The sequence below is a fragment of the Condylura cristata genome, unplaced genomic scaffold (genome assembly GCF_000260355.1).
Source record: "Condylura cristata isolate star-nosed mole 26May11 unplaced genomic scaffold, ConCri1.0 scaffold00014, whole genome shotgun sequence".
Classification (NCBI taxonomy): domain Eukaryota; kingdom Metazoa; phylum Chordata; class Mammalia; order Eulipotyphla; family Talpidae; genus Condylura; species Condylura cristata.
This window is the reverse complement of record NW_004567115.1, coordinates 7077877-7104217: the sequence shown is the minus strand read 5'-3', so window position 1 is coordinate 7104217 and position 26341 is coordinate 7077877. Positions and strand designations below refer to the sequence as shown.

The following is a 26341-nucleotide window of genomic DNA, read 5'->3' as shown; positions in this document are numbered from 1 at the left end:
TTTCAAATGCAGCATTTTATGTGAAAACAGTGACCTCAGATTTATGCAACATCAATCCTTAAAACTTGCTATTGCGTTTAGAATGGAAATGAAGTCATTATAGTGGCCACTGTCCTGCTTTGAAGCTTCTGGCCAACTCCTCACATTCACAGGGATGATGGACGACAGAGGTCGGGCATTGAACCTTTATTGTACTGAGTATAACCTAGAGACATACCAAGAAAGTGATGTTTAAAAGATCTCTGAAAGTATTTTATTGGAAGTCAACATTTATATATATCACACATTTTGATCCGTCCCCCAATTTTTTTCTCTTTGAGAAATTACTTCTGAGAACAAATTTAAAAGACATTCTAGTTACTTTCTGGTCACACATTGGTCTCCACTAAAATTATTACCACCATCACTGATTAAATTTAGTTCTTAGCAACTTTTCACCATTACAAAACTTTCAAATTTATTTTCAAAGTACTACCACTACTGAGGGCATTCAAAAATATTTAGTACAGTCTTGGAATTGCTTTTAACATCCCTTTATTCAAAAAGTATTTATTCATTTAACATGTTTATTGTTTATTGCCATTTCACCTGCCAAGACTGTGCTAACTCTGAAAAATAGAATGATGATCAAAAATGGGCATGATTTCCACCCTCATGGGGCTTACAATCCAGTGGGGAGACAGTACTTAATAATCACTCAGGAATGTAAAACTTCAGTTATGATAAATGCTGGGAAGACATGGTACATAGGCTCTCTAAGGAGGATTTGACTTCACATGTGAGAATCACATGTCTTTCACAGAGGAAATACAACTTATTTAATATCAAGAAGGCAGTAGGGAATTTACTCAGCAAAGTAGCTGGGATGTTGTCTTGGGCTGGGCTCCCAGGAAACAGACTGAGACAGATTTACATGAGGAAGATTTCCGAGGAGCTCTCTGAAGGGCTACAAGCTCGAAGAAGTCAGAGTTGGCCAGAAAGAGCCTCTGACTCATAGTGAGGTGGAATTAAGCCCTCAGGCGATCGTCAGGCAGTTCTGGAGTTGGGCTGGCTCTCAGAGTTGTCCAAACGAAGGGGCAGTTTGAGCGAGGCATTTCCCTGCAGCAGAGGGCAATTCCCAGAGGGGGTGCAGCTGTGAGCCATCAGTCTTTCATGGTCCCAGCCAAAGTTGGTTACATAATTCTTGGGGCTCATTGCAAAATGAAATGTGAAATGTGGGGCCTCTTATTCAAACATCAGACAAAAGCTTCCTCCTTTCTCCTCTGCCCTAGGTGTTTTGGGTTTTGTTATTAATGTTGTACTCCCTCAGGGTCAGCGTTAGTGGAAACCCACACAGACACCCAGGGCCCCTCTCTACCAATGGACCTGTGGAAGCATGTGTCTAAACCCCACCCTCCCTGCACCCCAGGACAGAGGGGAGCAACATTTGCTGAGCAGAGATATGGAGTGGGGGAGGGAGGTGGACAGACGAGGATCCATCCTGGGAGACAGGAAGGTGGCCAGAGTCAGGACTGTGAGTGACCCTGGGCTCCAGGCCCCTGGCGTATGTCCATCACTTCACTGGACTCAACAGCCAAAGCACAAATTCAGGCATTTGTCGAGACAGCCTGTATATAGCGTTAAACACCAGCACTGGCTGCACAGCACAGGGTTCTTCTCAACTGCCTTGGAGGTCAGCCTGGTCCTCACAGCCGGGGAGTAGAGGCCAGAACCCCAAGGAGGGTCTGGGTTGAGTACCCGGTAGCCCTTCCAGGAGGGGCAGGGTGTTCCAGACAGTGGGAACCGCCAATGCAAAGCACCTGCTGCTGTGGAGGAAATGAAGGGAAGCAGCAAGTGAAAGCACAAGGCCAGAGGAAATGTGATTCAGATGAAGCCAGAGAGGTGGGAGGGGCCAGGCCAAACCCGGATAACAGAGCATGTGGGGGACTTTGAAAGGGCTTTAGCAAGGGGTGAAATGCTTAGGTTTCTGGTTTGAAAAATGTACTCCTTCTGAAATAAGCACAGGTCAGATGATTATGGTCGTTTCTTTTTCTTAAAAGTGTATTTACTTATGCATGCAGAACTGGGGTACAGGTCAGAAGCACAGGAGCACTGAGAGGATTCACCAGAAACAGAGTGGAGAGAAGAACAGGCAGAGTGAGGCACAAGTACACTGCTGAGGGGAGCAGTGGGCAGGACAGGAGAGGTCTGCCAGGCCATGTGGGTCAGCTCCCTGGCTGCAGATGGAATTTGTGCTGAAGTGGCTAGGTTAGGCTTAACCCCTTGCACCACCACGGAGGGCCCAAGGTCATTTGTGATCTGGGTGAGAGATGGTGGCAGCTCTGCCCACAGAGCAGGAAAGGGAGCCAGAGAGAGCACAATAGATGAACTGAGATTTCAGAATGACTTGGGCCTACAGATGGTTTGGGTAAGGGGGAGAGAGGTGTCTGGAGTGACTTGCTAGTGAGGTGTTTTCTCAAGAACAGACTTGGACCTTGAGTTCAAACCCAGCAAACAAATGCCTGCCTTCCTGAAGCCCAGGTCAGGGAAGAGACCACACGGTAAAAGGGCAGGGAGGGCCCTCCCTGGTGGCGCAGCAGGTTAAAGCACAGCACTGAGAAGCTAAAGCCACTTCTGCATGAGTTCGATCCCCGCCTGCCCCGAGGTGACCACATGGTGTGGCAGAGCTCTCCTGACCCGCCCGCTGCTCCCCTCAGCAGTGTACTTCTCAGTCGGCCTGCTCTGCTCCCCACTCTGTCTCTAGTGAATCCTCTCACCGCCCCTGCACCTCTGGCCTGTACCGCATGCATAAATAAAAATTAAAAAAAAAAAAAACTTTTGAAAGGGCAGTGAGAGCAGGGTTGTCAAGCTGGGCGCATAGACAGGGCACCCAGCCCACCCGGTAAGGGGTCAGAAAGGATTCCTGGGAAATGGCAGCCAAATGACTCACAAGCCAAACAGAAGGTAGCCCAGGGGAGAGGAGGGGGAGTGGGCCAGCAAAAGGATCAGCATCAGTCGATGATCTCGACTGACGGTGAATTTGCCCTCCCAAGCACACGTTTGTTAGTGTCAGGAGACATTTTGGTTGTCATGACTGGGAAACGCTCCTGGCGTCAGGCGGGTGGGGATCAGGGGTGTTACTAAACATCTTATAATGCACAGCACAGTCCTCCCACCACAAAGAATGATCTGGCCCATGATTCCCTAATGGCCTAGCTAGAGGCCCGGGGCTCAGCCATAGAATAGGGTGCTCTGTGGCTGTCTGGAGTGTGGGGTCATAGGATGGGAAGTGACATAGTTACAGCTGGAGAGTTTTGCAGGTGTCAGGCCTTAGGGGACTAGAGGAGACAGACTAGGGCATTTGAATCAAATGCTAAGAGTGCTGGGGCCATTGAAGGAAAGAGACCAAATCAGCTTTAGAAGAATGTCCAGAAAGAGTGGTTGGGATGAGGGTAAAGGGGGAGAGAAGCAGAGGGGTCTGGGAACTGGGCAACGCAGACACCAGAAGGTTGCTGCCTGTATGAAGTTTTTGTTGTATGTCAAGCTATGGGACATAAGCTCATGTTGAAAAATCTAAATATCTTCAGATTAAGCACCAGTGATGAAATATATCCTTCGGGGTTCATGAGATGGAAGGAGCTCGAGCATGACGATCCTGCTTCTGCACAGGCTCTCCCCTGGCTTGAAGTGCTGGCCATGGGGACAGTGAGGACCGAGGCCAACCTGTGCTCCATGCACCAAGCCATGTGGGGTACCCTCTTCTGACTGGCACATGTATCCACACGGGCTGGTCTAGCCCTATATTGATTGACCTCAAACAAGTCATGCCTCCTCTCTGAGCCTTGTTAATACTGCCTGCCTCTTACGATTGATAAGAGGATTAAAAAACAAGGTTGATAAATGCCTGTTTAGCAGACCGTCAATCATGTGGCTGGCTCTCCAGAAGTGGTTGCTCATAATTATTGTGCCAGAAGCTAAGTACCAGCCCTCCCCAACTGTTGCTTGACTTCCTCCTTACCCGACAGGCATGCTAGCTGTGCCATGAGCCTTGGGGCTGCACTCTGTGCTCTGAGAGGCACCGAAACCTAGGCTGCAGCCAGTGGGCAGTGCACGAGGGCACAATGGAGCCAAGTAGCCACACGCAATTGTCTTGCCTCATTACATTCACAAGGAGCTACGTTTGTGGTCTTATTCCAAACATTTTGGAGGCATCGTGGAAAAAATGCATTGAAGGGCTATGGATAGATTCACAGGGTCATGAAGCACTGCGGAACACACCCCAGTGAAATAATCACAGCTACTGCTCTCTGACCATGTGTCAGGCCCAACCTTTAATGTGATGGAGTACTAGAGGCTTCTGGGTTTCTTTCCTCATGCAGCCACCTACTCGAGACAGCCAGTGCCAGGCTAACACCTATTGAGTTACGTGTCAGGCTTTTGGGAGGCACTCAGTGTGTCTTTCGTTTGAATCTTTATCAGTCCTATGAGGTAAGAGCAGAGGCTCAGAAAGGTTGAGTAACTGGCAAGGTGACCAGTTCCCGATTGGTAGAACTGGGATCTGAACTGATGCCAGACTCTATAGCTGCAATAATGCATTATTGCAGGGATCTCTCTTTTGAGTTCCCCGTGGGGGCGCTCTAAAGCAGGTGTCCTCTCAGGGGTGTCAGAGAGAGCAGGATGCCACCTCTGGTGAAGCTTATGTTCCCTGCCCAGGAAGTGGCTGGCTGAGTCAGATCGGTTAGGCAGCAAAAGCAGGCCCCGGGTGGCAAACACTTGTGCTTGGGGAGGTTGCAGCCGGGGGCCCAGCACTTGGGTGGAGCCGCTGGAGCTGAGTCCCCTGGGGTCTCAGGCCACATTCCTCCGAGGTCTGCAAAGGCCACCACTTAAAGGGGCAGAGAAGCAGCTGGGAACGAGAACAAAGCGGCCAGGGCCCCCCTCGGAGGAAGGAAGGAGTGAGCCCCAGGATACAGCTGATAGCGCTAAGCTCAGCTTGTTTTTTTCCTCTGCTCAACAGTTCTCCTGCCACGGCAAACAAAAGATGTACATTCTGATTCCCTCTTCTGTTTGGATTGTGCTGTCGAGTGGATCTGGTTTGTGATGAGCTGGGGGGAAAGAGGCATCCGCGGGTGGTTTCTTGCTCTGCTGGCCAGTGTGTTGGGTCTCTGCCGCCAGGAAACGCACAGAGCTTCCTTTTCTACTCCTTTCCCCCCTACGGGGCTCTTCTAGTCCAGCCTAGCCTGGCCACACCGAGAGCAGACATGGGGCACATCTATTAATGATAAGACTTAAGGTTGCCAACTTTTCAGAGTCAGTAGATGCTGGACATTTACCCGTGACCTTGACCTAGAAGGACCTACCGCGCCTGCCCTCACTCTTTCCGTGGACATGTGAAGCTATTAAGATGTGAACTCTGCCCGCTTGCTCGCTCACTGAAAGGCCCCTCCCTGTTCTCATCGCTGCCAAGGTCACGGTTCACTGCCTTTCAGAGCCACACTGAGACTTCTCCGAGTGCAGGATCCCTCCGCCTGGGCTCTGCCTGGTAGCTCTGGGCATAGGGGGTGAGTGATGCCAAGGGCCAGGTGGTGGGGGCCACATCTAACAGCAAGAGCAGTGCAGCCCGTATCTGCACAGGTCCCCACAGATTGCCTCTGGTCCTGCTTCCATGTAAGTGTGTCCACTTTCCTCAATACCCCAACAGCTATAGGTGACAGGTGGCTGTGAGCCTGCAGTGACTAACCAGTCTCATGTGCTGACTTTGGGTCACGCACCACTTGCTGCTCGCGGGCATGGTGGGGCTCTCAGGGTGGACTGCAGCCTCACCCGGCTTCCTAAAGCCTGTGAGGTCTGAATCTGGGATGCCCTGCCCTACTGGGTATACTTTGTTTTGCCCGACCAGATGTTGACTGTGTGGGTCTGCCAAAGGGCACTATAAAACCAAAAGCAAAACAAAAGGAAAGGAAAAAAAGATAAACCACACTCAAAAAAGCGCTGAGAGTTAGAGGCTGATGCTGGGTGTTCCCTAAAGCCCCGAGGATGGCAGTGTTTGCGGTTCTGGTCACAGGAACTGAAAGTGACTATTTTGATGGCCCCACCATGGATGTTTGGGGGGAGGGCCCCTTTGTAACCACAGGAGTTTACCGTACCCTCCAGAGGTCAGTGGGGCCGGGCCCCTGCCTCCTGCTGCTTGGCCCACTCTCTCCTCCCACCACGCTCTGCTCTGAGGAGGCAGTTCATATGCACAAGACAAATGGCATAAAGGGCAGGCAATTAATTTTTTCAGCTGGAGGCTGAGATGGAATTTGGGCACTCCAACTCTGGCGTGTGCTTTTAATTCCATTCTCCTCTGTGAAATACCTCCACTCTTCAAGGAGGTGGTGGCCTTCAAAATTCCCTCACTGACCTTTTCTGTCTTTAAAGCCAAGAGGTAAAGTCAGTCCTTAGACTGCATCTAAGGCCGCTGTCTTCTGCTCTTCCCACCTCACCAAGGGCTCAGCACTGTGATGATTGCAACCAACTCTTTATTTATTTCCGTGGGGAGGGAACAAGGTGGTCCTAGACCACAGTAACCACAGTACAGGGTCTGGTCCCCGTCTCCCAGCAGCCTCTGTGGGCAAAGCAGCCCAAAGAGCCCAACAAGCAAACCATGGAGAACTTGTTGGGACAGGGAGGGGATCCACAGAAGCAAGAATGGACTAAGACAAGAACTTAGTTCTTGTCAGTAGGGAGACAGAGGAGGGGGTTTAGTCCTGATGGGAAATTGGAGAGTTTAAAGAAAAAAAAAAAAAAAAAGACCACTTCATCTACTTCCATAGATGCAATGTAATGTCGTGTTCAATGCACAGGCCTGTGGGTGAATTGGAATGGGTAACCTTGAGCAAGATTTTAACCTCTCTGTGGTTCAGTTTTCAATTTGGCAAAATAAGGGGATAGTGAAATATTTGTCTCACAGGATTATTAGAAAGATGAAGCAAGAAATTCAGATAAGACACTTAAGAAAAAGTTTAGCATGTAATCCTCAATAAGTATTATCTATTATTATTCCCAACTTTTCTCCCAGCATAACTGAAATCCTTTGCTCAAGACAAGACATGTTCTCCACCCTTCCCCCTTTTACTGAGCGACTGGTGTTTATCCAGTGTCCTAATTAGTGGTTTTAATCCTTAAAGTCACTCGCCTCTGAAATCTGTAATTGGAAGGATGCCACATAAGGAGCAGACTCACAATAAATTGAATAGGGTTTACCAGTCCCCACTGTCCGAGTTTCATTTGGATGATGCTTATAGTCTTTCGTCAAGCCTATCCCACTCCAGCAGAACAGACAACCAGAAAGAAGCTGGTCTAGTAATTGTTAAGGGAAAGGTTGTCCTAAAGGAACTCTGCAGTTTTGTGGACTCCACCCATTACTACAGCTTTCTGGATTCCTCCTCCTACTCCAATGATTGGAAACTACAACTCCCAGCAGTACCAAGGAGAGATCTACAAGGACCCAAGGGTTGAGCTAAGCAGGCATTCTGGGACTTTGGGGGATAAATATGGAGCCATTTTTGTCCAATGGTCTCTCTCGCTTAGGAAATGGCTCTCAGGATGGTGTGATTAGGGGCTATCAGTTTGTTACAGAGCTCCCAGTCAGCCGAACTGGTAAGATATTCTAGTTACCTTGTATCTCTCTCTCTTTCCCTGGGTTGTTCCTTTTCCTTTCCCCTTTTGTAAATAAACTCATTATTGACCTTTTGTGTGTGCCTGCAATACAAATTTTAAGAATGCGGGTGAGGACCCACAGACAGGTGGCCCAGTTCACACTGGGGTGCCCTGTAACACTAACATATGGCCCAAGTGAGAGTTTTGGAGTAAAAGCCTATGCACAGAGAAATCTCAGGCCCTTCCTCACCTTGCCTCCTAGAGTGAGAACAAGGAGGCCACCACCTCAGAAGTGCAGTAAGGATTTCCTTGGGCGTGGGCCATGAGCATCCTAGTAGAAAGGGTCTGCAGATAGACCCTGGTAGAGCCCCACTGAATCATTCAGCAGGGTCACCCACACAGCAAAGACCAGTAGCTGTCAAGCTTCTAGTTGACTTTTGTGTTGTACACTTATATTTCAACAAATAGGCAAACATCACTTGTCATTTGAAAATAACCATCCAAACTCAATGCCAAAACAAACAGAAGAAGGAAATTTGTAGAAAACAGAAACAATGCTGGGAGTAGAATAGATTTTTAAAAAAATGTAAGATTAATATCTTTTGAGACTTAAAGGAGAGTATTACATCTGCTAACCAAGAGCTATAAAGGAAAGGCCTCTCTGAGAAGAGCAAAGATACTTGGGATTTAAAAATGCGTAAATATGTTTGCAAAACAGCATGGCTTAATCTCAAAAGCATTGCATTAAAAAAAAGATGTCACATGAAAAGAATATCTGTCATACAATTTCATTTATATGGAATGTAAGAACAGATAAAACTAATTTCTTATAACAGAAATCAGAAAGTGATTGCCTGGGAAGTAGAAAGAAATGGCTAGAAAGTGACACAGGGGAACTCCCTGAATAGATAGAATTGTTCTGAATCTGTCTTCACTTGGATTTGTTAGCTAGCATTTACTTGGGTTTGTTAGATTGTCAACATTCATCAAACAGAATAGCTAGGATCTGACTCCATTATTCTGTGTTATTCTTATATCAATAAAAAACATTTGCAGAAATGAAAAGTTAGTACAAGGATTGAGCATTCAGGTTCAGCTATCAATTTACGGAATATACAAAGAACAGAAGAATACGTTAAATGACACCACAGGGCTGGTCTCCGCAAAATCTGACTGTGGGAAGCTTGACAGTTAAGCCAGTGTTTTGCAACAAAATCTGAAGAAGAGAATACTGCAGGGAAGAGACATATTCAAGAGATTTAGGAGACATATCATTTAGTCATAGAGCATATTGTATGAACCTTATTTACATCCAGATTTAAAGAAACTGTTTAGAGGACAAGTATATAAGACAATTGAGAACACGTAAATATGCCCAAATAGTTGATAATATTAAATAGTTATTGTTATCCTTTCTATTGAGATAATAGGAATTGTGGTGCTTGGTTTTGTTGTTGTTGTTGTTTTTAAGTGACCTTATCTTTTAGAGCTTTGAAATACTTACAATGATATGATTTACAGGGTAATCTGGGCCAGGGAAAGTAGGTGGGGGTACAGATATAACAAGATAACAAGATTCTCCCTGTGTTGATAAACGTTAGAACTGAATATTGAGGATCCTCAGGTTATTATTCTAGTCTCTCTTCTTTTATTTATGCTTGAAGTTTTCCACAATAAAATGCTTCTTAAAAAAAAAAAATAATAACAGGCCCTCCCTGGTGGCTCAGAGGGTTAAAACACTGCACTAAGAAGCTTAAGCCATTTCTGCATGAGTTCGATCCCCGCCTGCCCTGGAGGAGATCCACATGGCACGGCAGACCTCTCCTGACCCGCCCGCTGCTCCCCTCAGCAGTGTACTTCGTCGATCGCCTGTTCTGCTCCCCACCCTGTCTCTGGTGAATCCTCTCACCCTCCGCATCTCTGACCTGTACCCCAGTTCTATGTGAATAAATAAATAAATCTTTAAAAAATAAAAACTTGGAAGACAAAAAAGAAAGACAAAAAAAGAGGGGGAGGGATGGAAAATAAGAGTGAAATATATATATATATATGAGTCTTGAATCTCAAAAACAGAGACAGAAAATGATCTCATATTATTATATGGGAAAATTTTCCAACCCCAACAGCCATTATTTCCAGCATGGTGAAGCAGCCAATAGCCAGGCCCATGAATAAAAAGAGTCCCATACATCACTGAGAAATGTCATAAAGCCTTACACCTTTGTACAGTTCTCCCATTGCCTTCCTTTCTTTCACAGATCCTGGGGGTACCACATCAAAACTGAGTTGTTCCTCCAATTTCAGAGTGGATGCAATATTGTATTAAGGGACATGGGCAGGTTCCAGAACAGCCACTGAGCGTCTTGATACACACCTAGAAGTGTACAGACAAGTTAGCTTTTCAGTTATTGTTGATTAATAGAAATGGCAGCTAGGAGGGAGCTAGACAGGTAAGCTCCCCCTTCTCTACTCTGTCTGTGGCTGTCCCTCTGTGATCCTTCCAGAAGACTCCCTTGTGCCTGGCTGCACCAGCATCCTGCCTGTACGCCCTGTGCACACCCTATGACTCCCTCCTTTTTCCCCCTCTACCTTGTATTATGGAAACCTTCAAGCATACAGTAAAATGGAAAAAAATTTCACAGCAAGCACCTGACTGCTCTTTACCTTGAGTTTATCTTTAAGATTTTAAAAAGCTTTGTTGATATCTACTCTAATTACCATAAAAATTGTACCCATTGAAAGTGTACAGTTTAATGGTTTTTAGTATCTTCACAGAAATATGCCAGCATGATAACAATTCTACTATTTTCTTTATCCAAAACAGAGTACCCTGTACTCTTCAGTAATCACTCCCATATCCCTCTCTTCCAGTCCTTAGAGATCAGTAATTTCATTGAAATTGCCAGTTTTGGATATGACATAGAAATAGGATTATGCAATATGTGGTCTTTTGTGACTGACTTCTTTCCTCTAGCATAATGCTTCAGCATTCACCCTTGTGACATTCCTTTTTAGGGTTGAATAATATTCCATTGCATAGATTGGATTAGATTGGCTTCTCATGTCTCTGTCCACCTTCCCATCCCCTATCCGTCCATTCAATCATCATTTTGTTGCCTTGATGAAAGGCTCTGTGCTTTTATTGCTGCCTCCATGCAGAACTTTTATCCCATGCCAAAAAAATGAAACATTTAACATTTTACTAAGCACATGTTCATCCAGCTATTGTTCTGTTCTAGGTGGAATCTTTTGTAGGAACTGCTGCTATTCAAAAGGGCAAAGTTCTTAACCAGCCAGGGTCAGCCTGAAGCTACCCAACTAGCTGGGAGGAACCAAGAGGCAAAGAGACATGATGGGTGATGGATCCTGCAGGGACCTTACCCCTAACTTTGTTCCTGACAAGTCTCTCTCCTGTTTCCTTTAAAATACACCCTTTCTCCATGCCCAGAAAGAAGATGCTTTGGAACATGAATTCCCACTTCTCCATGGCTTGCCAAGCAATAATGTTCTTGCTCAGCTTTACCAAACGTAGTCGTTGTATTAATTAGCTTACAGTCAACCCCAGACAGCTGACCCTCAGAGCTGGTGACAATATCTTTTATATATTTTAAAGTAAACTCATTCTCCTTTGTCTCAGCCCTCAGCACCTTCACCTTGCGTGCCTCAAAGCTCATGTCTATGGCCAATCTATGTGCAAAGGAGGCTGGGAAATGGGACACTTAGCCTTCTGGTCTCTATATCAGAGGGAGGCAAGGGAAAAAAGAACCTGGGGATGGGTTTTGCAACCTTGACATACAGTATTTCTTGATCGCATTCACATCTCCCTTGCCAACTTCCCCTCCCACCATTGCATCCCAACACATCTTAGATTCCAGAAGTCAAATGTCCTCAAATTCCCTAACTCCATCTGCACATGTTTATTAACCCTCTCTGGGTGACACTCTTCCCTCGATTCAGCCCAGATGTCACTCTTCAGGGAAGTCTGCCCAACACACACACACACACACACACACACACACATACACACACACACACACACACATCCTCCAGCTCCCCTGTGCCTGTTTCACACTCTAATTTTGATGGCACCTACCCTACTTTATTGAATTAACCCTTTGACCCATGTTCAACCAGCTGTTTATCATCAAGGGCAGGGGCCCAGGAGTTATGTGTTTGGTATCCCTAGAACTCACTACAGGAAATGGCTCAATGTTTATTGAATAGTGGACAGAAAATATCTAGTTACCATCTTTACTGCTGTTTATTTTAACAAATGCTTGTTGGCCATGCACCAAGGAAGGCTCTTCAGTCAGTACCTGGGTTGGACACGAAGACAAGTAAGACTGTATCCTGGGCCTCAAGTCACTTCTGTCTGGCAACTGAAAAACTGGACAAGTTGCCAGGACAACAGATTTAAACCAGGACTGTCCCAGGCAAACCTGAACATTTGGTCACCCAAATTATAGATCAACTTCTATGAAAACAGTGGTGCCTTGCTGACTCATGCTCAGCCATTCAGATCCCATTCACTTCCAGAATTTTCTTGCACTGGCCAGTTACTACTCAGTAGTGCTTGTTTTTCATTGTTGTTATCCATGCAAAAATTATCCACAAAATTTAATTTTCTTAAGACTCGACATGTACTGTACCCATATAAAAATATAACAAGCAATTAGACATAAAATAACCAGTTAATGAACAGCTAAATACTTTCCTACCTGTTTTGATACTGAAATGCATTTTGTAATCAGTGTGTAAAGTCCTTTACCTATAAATTTTCTAGTGTTAACAACAGACGATGGTCCGTTGTCTTTATTGATGGCATTTGGGTGTTACAGCTTATTATCATTATGAATAGACTGCGGACATCTTGATATAGGTTCCTTTTCCTTTTCTCTGAGCAATGTATTTGAGGTGTATACTCCAAAATAAAATAAATGGTTGAAGGACAGGAACAGTGGACAAGTCATATTTTCTATTGCTCTATGTCTTTTTCTCTAAAAGTCTCAGTCAACTACAGAGCACATCTGTTTCTGACATCTTTACCAATAGGTTATATATTTTCATTTTAATGTGCAAACAGAAGTCTATTGTCACTTTAGGATATTACATAGTTTTCAGTTTTTCAACAACTACAGAGACTACATATTATAGATTAATCAAATTAATTCCACTTAATTTTTGTGGAAACATTATAATGTAAATATATTCTTTAAAATGATAATGTGTGCTTTAGATTTTCATTAAATATTTGTTGAATGAATGAATGTATTAAATTTATATAAACAAAAAGACGAAATGAATGAATGCATTGAATTTATATAAATGATCACAAAAAAAATATAGCATGAAGTATCTGGAGTAGTTAAAGTCAGAGAGACAGAAAATAGAATGGTGGGGGCCCTCCCTGGTGGCACAACAAGTTAAAGCACAACACTATGAGGCTATCCACAGCCACTGCAGCATGAGTTCGATTCCCTACATGGTGCAGCAGACCTCTCCTGTCTCGCCTGCTGCTTCCCTCAGCAATGTATTTCAGTAGATCCTCTTGTTCTGCTCCCCACTCTGTCTCTGGTGAATCCTTTCACTCCCACCTGCATATCTGGTCTGTACCCAGCTCTTGTGTGCACAGTGAATAAATCTTAAAAAAATAAAATAAAATGAAATGATAGTTGCCAGGGGCTGGGAAGGCTGAACAATGAGTAGTTGTTCTAAAATAGTTTAAGTTTTGCAAAGTGAAGCATTCTGGAGATTGGTTGCACAATATAGATGTACTTAATATGCTTGAACTTTACACTTAAAAATTATTAAGATGGGGGCCCTCCCCGGAGGCACAGCACGAAGAAGCTAAAGCCACTTCAGCAGGAGTTCGATCCCGACCCCACAGGTGATCTACACGGCTCTGCAGACCTCTCCTGACCTACCTGCTGCTCCCCTCAGCCATCTACTTCATCAGTCGGCCTGTTCTGCTCCCCACTCTGACTCTGGTAAAGCCTCTCACCACCCCTGCACCTCTGACCTGTACCCCAGTTCTGTAGGCATAAAAAATATTTTAAAAATTATTAAGATGGTAAATTTTATGCTGTATTTTATCACAATTAAATATGTACATATAAGTATATCTATATCTAGCTAGCTAGCTATTAATTTCTTTTTAAAACCCAATGATCACTAGAGTCAAGCTTAAAAAAATCCTATGCACCTTTTCCTTTTGATTGGACTGGATTTATTTTTACAACCAGCACAAAGAGAAAGAGGAGAAGCACCCACTGTAAGTCCTCTGGGTCTTTAAAAAAAAAAAAAAAAGATTTATTTATTTATTTATGCATTCAAGAACAGGGGTACAGGCCAGAGGTGCAGGACAGTGAGAGGATTCACCAGAGACAGAGTGGGAAGCCAAACAGGCAGATTGACTGAAATACACTGCTGACGGGGACAGGGGATGAGACAGGAGAGGTCTGCTGTGTCATGTGGGTCAGCTCCCTGTCTGGGGATGGAACTCAAGTTGCAGTCACTGCTGATAGCTTGATAAGTGCTGTGTCTTTAACCTCTGTGCCACCAGGGAGGCCCAGTTCTCTGGGCTTTTAGAACTTAGAGTTGTTCCTTTGGCCACATGCATGCCAATCTACAAGAAAGGTGATATTGTAGCCATCAAGGGGATGTTCAAAAAGGAATGTCCCACAAATTCTGCCATGGCAACACTATGATGTTTTCCTGCATATAGTCAACATTGTTGTAAACAAACAAGTAAAGGCTAAGATTCTTGCCCAGAGAATAAATGTTACATATTGACTATAATAAGCACCCTAAGAGCCAAGATATCTCCCTGAAATGTGTGAAAGAAAAGGAGCAGAAAAAAAGGAAGCCATTAGAAAGGTACTTGGATTCAGCTGAAGTACCAGCTTGTTCCACCCAGAGCAGCAAACTGCATGAGAACCCAAGGAGCCTGAGCTGCTGGAACCCACACCCTTGAAGTCTTGGCTTGATAGGTGTGGAAATTAAATAAAATTAAAAACTTCTGGGCTAAAAAAAAATAAGCTAGCTATCCAATAATCTGTACATAAAAACAGCCAGCATTTAGGGGATCTTAGAGATAGCCACTTGAACTTTTCACATTAGGTAAGGTGAACAGATTTAAGAGAGGCGAGGCACTGGCCCTTAGCCATCTGTTTGCAGTTATATGCCAGCCAAATCCACTGGCAGAATGGGTCACATGGTGCACACATACTGCCCCAGAAGCTCCGGAAAAGCAAGGAATAGAGTAAGTCAAACATAAAGGTTAAAAGCATTGCCTCTCCCACCTAATTAGAGCTCCCGTAATAAGGTAAGAAAAGAAGGGTTATTGAACAGTCCGCCCTCATCTGTTCCACTCACTAGTGTTTTTGTTTTGTTTTGCTTTTTGTTTGGGGTATTACAGGCTGGAACCCATGGTTATATGGCACCTGAAATCCTCATGGAAAAGGCGAGTTATTCCTACCCTGTGGACTGGTTTGCAATGGGGTGCAGTATTTATGAAATGGTTGCTGGACGAACACCATTCAAAGATTACAAGGAGAAAGTCAGTAAAGAGGATTTAAAGCAAAGAACCCTGAAAGAAGAAGTCAGATTCCAGCATGATAACTTCACAGAAGAAGCAAAAGATATCTGTCGACTGTTCTTGGCTAAGGAACCAGAGCAACGCTTGGGAAGCAGGTAAAGCACCGTGTGACGCAGATGATGGCTGATGTCAGCATTACCCAGGGGATTTGGAGAATACCTTGAATTAATGGCAAAGCCTTGGGATTAAGTAGTAGCATTATTTTTCTTTTATGATCTGCTTATTATGTAGGTCAGTATTTCTCATACCTTCTAACCTTATGAATACTTGATACAATTCATAAGATATATTTCAAAGTGAAAAAATACAAAATAACATACACTAAAAGAAGAAAAAGAATACATGAGTCAAACACTTGTATAGAATATTTCTAGGAAAATAAATAAGGACTGTATATGGTTGTTGCCACTATAAAAGGAAATTAGAGGATGGTGTAGGGATGCAAATAAGGATTAAGTTGATTATCTTTTGAATGTTGAACCATGGGAATAAATTTTTTAAAGAAACTATCAATACTGGCCCTCCCTGGTGGCACAGCGGGTTAAAGCACAGCACTAAGAAGCTAAAGCCTGTTCCAGAGGTCGGAGGTGACCACATGGAGCCAGACCTCTCCTGACCCGCCTGCTGCTCCCCTCAGCAGTGTACTTCGTCCATCTGCCTGTTCTGCTCCCCACTCTGTCTCTGGTGAAGGCTTTCACGGCCTTGAGCCTCTGGCCTGTACCCCAGTTCTGTGTGCACAAATAAATAAATCTTAAAAAAAACAAAAACCTATCAATACTGAGAGTCACAAGAAATTCTTCTGTTCTTAAGCATTTCCATAAAATATCACCAGTCAACAGATATCTAGTGAGTACAGATGATTTTGCCAACTATAAATATAGTTAAAGTCAGTTTTGATTAACAGTCATGTTTTACTGCTTGCAATGAACAGTCAGATCAAGGTATTTTAGAAGTGAAAAAAAAAAAAAAAGCTAATTTGTGAAAAGACCCTTGACCATGGGACAGTGTTACTTAGGGAGAAAACCAAAGGTTTTAGAACCACAAACATAAACTCACATTCCAGCTCTGCTGTACATGAGTCATTTTACTTCATGCAATTGAATTGCTGAGTCTCAGTATCCTTATATGTAAAATGGGCTTTTTTGTTGGATGGTTTATGTGTTAACTCGACTAGGTCACAATGCCCACTTGTTTGAGCAAATCTTATGCTAGATGTTTCTGTGCAGGTGTATTTTTTAAAAAAAGACTTATTCATGAATACAAGAACTGGAGTGCAGGCCAGCGGTATGGGTGGGGAGTGGATAGAGTGGGGAGCAGAACAGGCAAATCTACTGAAGTACACTGCAGAGGGGAGCCACAGGAGAGACAGAAGTCTGCTGCACCCTGTGGGTCAGCTCACTGGCAAAGGACCACCTCCTGCAGCTGTGGCTGAGGATAGCTTCATAGTGCTGAAACTTAACCCCTTGCGCCACCAGACAGGCCCTTCGGTTTTTCAGAGATGAGGAACCGGTAGTCTCTGATTAAAGTGGATTAGTCTCCGTAATGCGGGTAAATCATCCAATCAGTTGAAAGTGCCAATAGAAAATGACTGACTCCTCAGGGAGAAGCGGGACTCCTGCCAGTAGACCACCTCTGAACTTGAACTGCAACTCTTCTGTCTCCAGCCTGACAGCCTACCTTGTAGAAATTGGACTTGCCATGCTTCAACAATCACATGAGTCAATTTCTTAAAATATGTAAACCTCTCCCTGTGTTTGTGTGTCTGTGGCTATCCATGTATGTATGCCACATATACATATATGTGGTGTGCATGGTATGTGATGACACACACACAAATGTTGTCAGAGAGGAAAAACCTTTCCTCTACTTAGGTTTGGGAATGAAGGCCTAAGGTTAAAGTAAAAAAAGAGATTAACCAAAAAAATGCGTAGTACACAGAAAAATGTGACTAGGAGCTTCTATACAGCATAGTAAAGGAGAGGAGAAGAGAAGGGCACTTACGTGAAAACAAATGACATCTTAGGAATGATGTGGAGGAAGGATGCCTTGAGGGAAAGAAATGACTTTTAGGAGAGAAGATGGATCCTTGGGAGAACAGATGGGAGATATGATAGCTTTGTGACAACTCTAGTTAGATGTGCTGATTTCTATCACTGGTGATTAGAGTCCATCCTCCCTGTCTCTAAAACTGAAACTTCCTGGGCAATAATTCATCTTTTAGCATTCTTTTGGGAAGCCCTGACTTTAGGCAAATAAAGAAAGGTCAAAAACGTACATCTTTGACTCTCAAATGTCATCATTAGCATAAAATAATTTTAAACTCACAAGGTCCATGTGGTGCTTTCTGAACCCCTTCAATATTTGGTAAGTTCTGTTTCTCTGGAAAACACTAACTACTACAATGGACTATTATGCGGTTTTGATACAGTTTGTAAAGTTTCATGTAATATATGTTAGAAATCATTCAATAGGTGATAGCAGTTATTAATGTTGTAGGGAAATAAATACTTTGACTAAACTGGGAGCTTGAATGTCTTAAATTATGGATCAAGTCTTCAAAATTTAAAAACATGGCCCTTCCTGGTGGCACAAGGGGTTAAAGCACAGCACTATGAATCTATCGCAGCCACTGCAGCACAAGTTCAATCCCCTGCTAGGGATGTGATCCACATGGCTGACAAAACTCTCCTGACCTGCCCGCTGCTCCCCTCAGAAATGTATTTCAGTAGATCTGCCTGTTCTGCTTCTCACTCTTGTCTCTAGTGAATCCTCTCACCCTCCACACCTCTGGCCTGCACCCCAGTTCTGTATGCATAAATAAAAAATTTTTAAAAGCATATACACATAAAGAAGTTACAATAATAGAGTAGTATGACTGATTTTGTTTAATATTTATTTATTTATGCATACAGAACTGTGGTATAGGCCAGAGGTGCAAGGGCAGTGAGAGGCTTCAGAGGGAGACACAGTGGAGAACACAACAGGCAGATCAACGAAGTATACTGCTGAGGGGAGCAGCAGGTGGGTCAGGAGAGGTCTGCCGTGCCATGTGGGCCAGGGATCAAACTCGCACTGAAACAGCTGCAGCTAGCTTGCAATGCTGTGCTTTAACCCACTGCCACCATGGAGGGCCATGACTGATTTTTTAATATCACACCAGAAGTAAGGCAACTAAGTCACTAGATATTCCAGGCAGTGTCAGAGGAGGTTCTAAAACAGGCTGTTTTAGCTCAAAATATTTGAGCATGGAGGTTTTCATTTTTTCCCTGACTTTTTAAAGGGACCAAAAAAATGCATTGGTAATAATTTTCAAAGTTTAACAGATAATCACACTATGTGAGTATTTGAAAGCATATGGTACTCTGCATTTATGTGAACTAAAATGTGAAACTGGTTTTTCTGTGTAGATTCCAACATGGTATTAATATGATCAGAATAAATGGTAACAATTGTCAGGGTATAAAGAAAATTATCCCATACAACTCTGGGATCTTCAAAGCTGGCAAATCATCACACGCACATCAGAAATACTGATAAGAGAAAAATGACAAAAATAAGTTTTGTAATAACATGTGGACCTCCTCTGTACGTAGAAGAAAGCCAGTAAGATGGAGTAACCCCCACCTGTATGGCTTCAAGATACCCTCTTAAATAATCTCAGCTAAGACAACAGCCTTGAGGGGAGGAGGAGAGTAAGTTATGGGAGTTTACCAGAGAAAACAGAGTAAGCAAAAGTAAAACTACTAAGCAGATTTATATTCTGCTTTCTCCAGTGAAATGAGTTAAGGAGATCAAGTCTTCCCAAAACAGTGAGGGACAAGCCTTTACAGACAGACTTTTCCTTCACAGATGTAAATATCTCCTTCAAAAGTCCCTCCTGTGAAGCAAACCTTCTTCCATAGAAGACATTCTTTGGGGGTGCTGGATTTTGCTCCCCTACACAAACCAACCCCAAAGTGTCCAAGACTCCAAGCGAAGGAATTATTGTTCATTCACACTGAGTCCAGATTGGGTTCACCAACTCTCCAGGGTATCTCCCTCTGAGCCCAGATTTGGGCACACAGCCCACTTCCATCTTACAGTTTCATTGGTGCCAGTGCCTTCCAGCTGCTGTGGTAAGAGAAGAGAAACTCAGAGAACCTAAATTTTGTGCTGCCTGGGTCAGGAGTGACCACTTCACACATGACTTCATACCCACTCAAGCCCTGCCCTCTGGTGAAGGGCTGGCCAGTGGTGTAACCCAGAAAGCAGACAATTGGGTACAGTGACCACAGACCATCTCTGCCATCCAGGCTCTCGAGGGCAGGGGAATGTAAGAGGGCATGCCAATGGGAACAGGGGCCTGGGGGAGTGAACTGTCTCTCTGGGCATTCTCCCAGAAGGGATCGTCCCTGGCATGGTGTGCTTGTTGGTAAATCTATCAAGCATTTATAAGCACACTTTGGGTCTATAAAATTAAATGTTGACCAACTTCTTCAGGAAAATGCCATCTTCAATCCCTGGATCTTTGCTTGAAGCTACTCCTTCAAGCAAAACCTTTTTTCATAAGGCATCTGTTATTTTGACAGTTTTGAATAAAACTGTTTACAACATTAGAGAAAAGGCATATAAAAACCAGCTGTGAAAGAGAAAACCTTCCAACAATTTCATTCCAACTCTTTGTGTTTTTAAAAAGTTCATTCACATAGGATAACATTTGATTAATATAGCAAGTGTCCTCCAGACTACATGCTGGCCACGTGCATCCCACAGCTGGGAGGCCAGGTCCCTGCCCCCCGCTACTTTCATAAGCTTTTGAAATGAATGAAAACTGTTTCTTCTTTTACACATCTCTACAGAGGACTTCCTCTTTGTCTTCCTGGGGCTGTGAGTTAATTTTACAGAGAAGCCAAAAGTTTTCCTGAGCCTCTCACAAGAGTTCCAGGTAGTCAATTATGGTGTTCCCGATACAATAAAATAAAACTTCTTGGGGATGTTACATATTACATTCTGATTAGTCAGTGCAGTAGAATGAGAACAAATAATCACAAGTCTCTGACTGAAGTGCTTCGCCAGCACTCAATTTCAGGCCAAAACCCACTGTTCTGGGCAGACCAAACTCCGCATGTCATCTCGTGTATGGGCAGGTAGTAGCTTTTCTTCACCATTATAAAAAATCTTTGTACTCCTATGTAAGTTTTAACACAAGAGCCTCTGTTCATGCACTGACAAACATCCCACTCCTATAAGCAAGAGTCTTCCTGCTGATGCCAGTTTGGCTAAAGATGTTTTGTATAGCAACCTCCTCTTCAATTTCTCCCAGATGAACTGGGTCGTAATAGGCAAATGACCCTGCCGGGGAATGATTCAAGAGAAAAATAAGCTTCATGCTATTTTTATTTATGGAAATATAGTCTCTAATGTAAAAGATCAAAGTGATCAACTCTGTGATGGCCCAGAAATAGGAATAGAAGGAATCGTGGTTGGAAAGCCTAGACTTTCGGGGTTACCTCAGCAACCCCAACATTTATTGGGAAAAGGCATAAGGTGCATCTAGTTGGGGATGTTAAGGAACATAAAGAAAGTTTTAGAGTGGGCCATAGTCCCCTTGTCATTAATAACTAATTGCAAAAAGGCTGCTGTTAGCCATCCTGATGGACAAGGCAAGGCCACCCAGGTCTGCATGCTTGAGAGCTTAACCTGGAAACAGTTCAGCCTGATGTGAAGACTGGTCTGGCAAGTTTCCTGGCCTGACTGAGTTCCCAGGTGTGCTCTGTTTATTAAAGCTGTGCAGTCACTTCAGTATCTTCCTGGCCTCTGGGACAGGGTGTTCGTGTCCTCTGGCAGTCAAGGTAGTGCTGGCAGCTGGGCCCAGTCCAACCCCTTTGTTCTCTTGGAGATACAGGTCTGAGGTTCATTCTTGATCTATCTACTTGGATGGAATGGTAACTTAGTCTTTGTTCTACCACATTTATCAATCTCTCTGATTCTTCCTCCTGTCCCTCCCCACTACCACCAAGAAAATCTCCAGGATATGGTGAATGTTACTATGTAACTTATTATGTCTCAATAAACATAACTTGTTTTAAAAATGCACTCTCAGGATAAAAAAGATGTGGTACATATATACAATGGAATATTACTCAGCAACCAAAAAAGAGAAACACCTGTCTTTTGCAGCAACTTGGATGGAGTTGGAAAAGATCATGCTTAGTGAGATAAGCCAGAAAGAGAAAGAAAAATACTGGATGGTTTCACTCATAGCAGGAGTATAATGGACCAGGCGAGAAAATAACAAAAATAATGAACAACCATATACCAGAGACATTTTGCGGATGTGGAGTGGGGAATGGGATCAAAAATGGGGGGGGGAGGGAAATGCACGGGATTATGGTGATGGCGCACGGGTGACTTGGTGATGGGAAACCCGCAGGGATTACAATTGAGATGGAAAAAAAAATGTACAAAATGATGTAAAAATAAACTTTTGTAATAAAAAAAAAAGTGCACTCTCAGATCATACTTAGTGAAATAAGCCAGAAAGAAAGGGAAAAATACCGGATGGTTTCACTCATAGCAGGAGTATAAAGCACCAGGGGAGAAAATAATAATAATAATGATGATGAACAGCTGTATACCAGAGACATTTTATGGGGGTGGAGTGGGAAATGAGATCAAAAACAGTGGGGGGAGGGAAGTGCACTGGACTATGGTGATTTGGTGATGGGAAGCCTGCGGGGATAACAACTGAGATGGGAAAAGAAATAACATGATGCAAAAATAAACTACTATATTATTTTTTTAATGCACCCTCAAAGCTTCAGTTTATCTCAGGAGCCCTCCCCAAGGCAGCACTCCACAGGATGTAAGACATACAGACATTGGTCAGTAGGTTCTAGGAGATGGTGACCTGTGTGTCTTTTTGTCCCCTGTTGGCTTTTGGAAGAGAAGAGACATGTGTAGTATTACATGATGTCCCTCTTTATACCTATCTTTTCAGTAGGGGCATAACAGGAAAATCCCAGAAATTCTGGAAAGGGTAGTGCTGAATCAGAACAATCTAAGAAGTGGCTGAATCATACTTCCCTCCAACTGATTTAATATAACAACATTTGATTATAATATAACAACATTTTTATTTAATATAACAACATTTGATTATAATTTTTTCCTTTGAAAATCTACCTGTATCTTCTGGCTTTCTCAGATGTATAGCAACTTACAAGCATGCAGTTCAAAATGCCATTAAAACAGGGTTGCTGTGACCGTTGAATATGGTCACATAAGAAAAGGGTTTACAGTTTTAGACTGAGGGTAGATTCTGAGTAAATGTAAGTTATTCTCATTATTGTTGTTATGCTGTCATTATTATCTCTAATCACCTTCTGGGCAGAGTCAGCCAGTGTCATCACCTGACATGGGGGAAGTCTCTGAAAGGAGCGTATGAGAAAATATTTTCCAGCCTTCTCCTAGAACCTTTTTGATAACAAGAATAAAAAAAAAAGAAATATCGGAAATGTGGTTCATTTCTATTAAGATTGATTTCGGCAGAAGTTGACTTCTTCCCAAAAGAAGACATTTCTTAGTCAGACCACTGTAGCTAGTCACATTAAAAATAATAAAGGGGGGCCCTCCCTGGTGGCTCAGCGGGTTAAAGCACAGCACTAAGAAGCTAAAGCCAGTACCTCATGAGTTCGAATCCCGCCTGCCTTGGAGGAGATCCACATGGCGAGGCAGACCTCTCCTGACCCGCCCACTGCTCCCCTCAGCAGTGTACTTCGTTGCTCTGCCTGTTCTGCTACCCTCTCTGTCTCTGGTGAATCCTCTCACCCTCCACATCTCTGGCCTGTACCCCAGTTCCCTATGAATAAATAAATAAATCTAAAAAAAATAATAATAATAATAATAATAAAGGGGGCCCTCCCTGGTGGCGCAGCGGGTTAAAGCACAGCACTGAGAATCTGAAGCCGCTTCGGCATGAGTTCGATTCCTGCCTGCCTCCTGCCCCGGAGGAGACCACATGGCGAGCCAGACCTCTCCTGACCCGCCCGCTGCTCCCCTCAGCAGTGTACTTCGTCAATCTTCCTGTTCTGCTCCCCACTCTGTCTCTGGTGAAGCCTCTCACCGCCCCTGAGCCTCTGGCCTGTACCCCAGCTCTATATGAATAAATAATAATAATAATAATAATAATAATAAAGGGGTGGGGAGACACTTGAATCTGATATGACAAAACAGCACCCTTTTTATTTTTTTAAACTTAGAATTACAAAGACCAAAGAAATTATTCCTAAAGATCCCCAGGTTTCCATGGAATCCCTTTCCTGAAGGGTGCGCTAGGCTTATTGACTTGTTTATAACCAATAGGAAGTGGAAGAAGTGATGAAATGTCACTTTTAATATTAGGTAATAAAAAGAATGTGACTTTGTAGCTAGATCTGTCTCTCACACCCCCCACACTGCCTGCAATACCCACATCATTTGCCTTATAAAAAGCCAGCTATAATGTTATAAGGCAATCAGTGAAATATTTTGTAATAATTCTAAGAACATTGTGAGAGATGATACCTTGCCAATAACCACATAGTGATCTCTGAAGCAGATTTCCAGCCCTCTTGCAATCCCATTTAACCTTCAGGTAAGACCCTCACCAACAACTCTACTGCAGTTTCAAGCAAGACCTTAAACCAGAAGAAGCATCCAGTTAAGCTATGTCTGGTTTTTTGACCCACAGAAACTGTGAGAAAAATAAATGTCTTAAGTCATTAAATGTTGTAGCTATTTGTTACAGGTAATTAGTTCAAGAAGTTATACAATTAGAAACATACAGTTTCCCCCTTACTAAAAGGTAAATATTGGAATAATTTTGGATCCTCCCTCGTAGCACAAGGAGTTAAAGCACAACACTGTGAAGCCCTCGAGCAGCCACTGAAGCACAAGTTCAATTCCCCGCCATGAAGGTGACCCACATGGCACAGCAGACCTCTCCTGACCCACCTGCTGCTCTCTTCAGCAGTGTATTTCAGCAGATCTGCCTGTTCTGCTCCTTACTCTGTCTCTGGTGAATCCTCTCACTGCCCCCACACCTCTGGCCTGTACCCCAGTTCTGTATATATAAATAAATAAACCTTAAAAATGTCATGTGAACTGCCTAACTCAGTAAAAATTACATTTACATGAGAAGTTTGTCTATAAACAATGAAAACACCACTGTCATTGTGGGTATGTTTTTTAAGTTATTATTTTTCAAAATTATTCTTTAAGTCAACACATTGTTTTTGCAATGAAAATGAAACACATTGTAGGAAAGAATGCTACATGTTACTCACAGTTAGAATATTTCCTATTTTGGTTGGTTACTGTGTGTCAGACTGACAATCTCCTTTCTTCACAGAGAAAAAACTGATGATCCCAGGAAACACCCTTTCTTCAACACCATCAACTTTCCTCGCCTGGAAGCTGGCTTAATTGAGCCTCCATTTGTGCCAGATCCGTCAGTGGTTTACGCTAAAGACATCGATGAAATTGAAGACTTCTCTGAAGTCCGGGGGGTTGAATTTGATGACAAAGATAAGAGGTTTTTTGAAAGATTCTCAACAGGAGCTGTCCCCATAGCATGGCAGGAAGAAATGATAGACACGGGACTGTTTGAAGAACTAAATAACTCCAACAGACCTGCCGGTTGTAGGGGAGGTAATTCACCCAAGTCTGGTGTGTGTTTGTTATTGTAAGTTGTTCTCACTAACAGAAAGGCAGCAGGGGTCTCAGCTGACACTTTCAATTGTTCCTAACATGAAACTCTGTTGAATGAGGACTGATCAACCAATTACAAAACAGTTCAAAGAACAGGAGAGCTCCCTGTTAGTAAATATTCCCTTCTTTCCTTCCGCCCTTCCTTTCTTCCCTTCTTCCTTCCTTCCTTTTTCCCTTCCCTTCCTCCCTTTCTTCCTCTCTCCTTCCCTCCATATCCTTCCTCCCTCTTGCCTTTTATAAAGATGACTAAAGTCTCAAGTTTTCGCTGAGAACTTGGAAAAGCAACGCTCAGGTTTATTTTGATAAATAAAAGAATGAGACTTTCACCGTCATGTCCCTGAAAATTACACAAAGTCCTAAGAACAGAGATTGGAACTTTGTGGTATATTCAGAAAACGAGCATCTGCAAGTCTCAGTAAATAGTCATTTTAATTTTTCTTTGTTTATATCTTTTCTCCCTTTCCTTTCATCTTTCTGTATGTCCTGTGCTTCTGAACTTATGAAAAGGATTAATAAATGAAATAAATGTTGTTGATATTCTTCCTCTACAAAGAAATGAGTTATGTTTTGGCAATATTTGAGATAACAGAATAATTTTTAATTTACAGAAATTTTCTTTTTCATATTTTGAAATAGTCTATTGTAATGCTGAAGGATTTTAAGTGGAAACATGCATGAGGTCTATGAATTAAAATATTCTGTAAGTTGAGTCCTTTAAGTAACATTCTACAAGTTGCTTACAGATGCAATTCCACATGTCATTAGTTTCCAAACTTTGCTAAACTTTGGAATCACCTAGAGAACTTTTAAAAAATATTAATGGTTGGGCCCTCCCTGGTGGCACAGTGGGTTAAAGCACAGCATTAAGAAGTTAAAGCCATTTCAGCATGAGTTCAGTCCCCACCCTGGAGGTGACCCACATGGCATGGCAGAACCCTCCTGAACCACTCGCTGCTCCCCTCAGCAGTGTACTTTGTCAGTCGGTCTGTTCTGCTCCCCAGTGTCTGTCTTTGGCGAGTCCTCTCTCCACCTCTGCACCTCTGACCTGTACCCCAGTTCTGTATGCATAAATAAATCTTTAAAAAAATATATTAACAGCTGACTCCCTGCCCCAGATTTAATTGATATAGGATACTGTCTGGGCATCTCGAGTTTCAAAAGCTCCCTGATTCTAATGTATGGCAAAGTAGATTTCAGTGTAATAATAATATGGGCCCTTGTTTTGGTTGCTCAAAATTGCTATCATGAATTTGGACAGTAACTTTTCAGTTGTCAGAAAAACATATAATTTTGGTAATTGTAGTGTAAACAAAACTGAAGATAGTCTATTCCTTTTGTTGACTTTCTTGTCCTTGACCATGTTAGATCCCCTCACGTACCTAGAAGGGTAAGTCTCAT

At 43.2% G+C, this 26341-nt stretch overlaps 1 protein-coding gene across 1 annotated transcript in view; it reads left to right on the top strand.

The window, feature by feature from the left end:
* The window catches only part of GRK7 (G protein-coupled receptor kinase 7), a 37505-nt gene extending 12584 nt beyond the window's left edge, over window positions 1-24921 (top strand). Inside the window, exons 3-4 of the mRNA XM_004682145.1 lie at window positions 15035-15309; window positions 24585-24921. Coding sequence (XP_004682202.1) covers window positions 15035-15309; window positions 24585-24921 — 612 coding nt within the window. The remainder of the gene's footprint in view (window positions 1-15034; window positions 15310-24584) is intronic.
* The last annotated feature ends 1420 nt before the right edge of the window (window positions 24922-26341 follow it).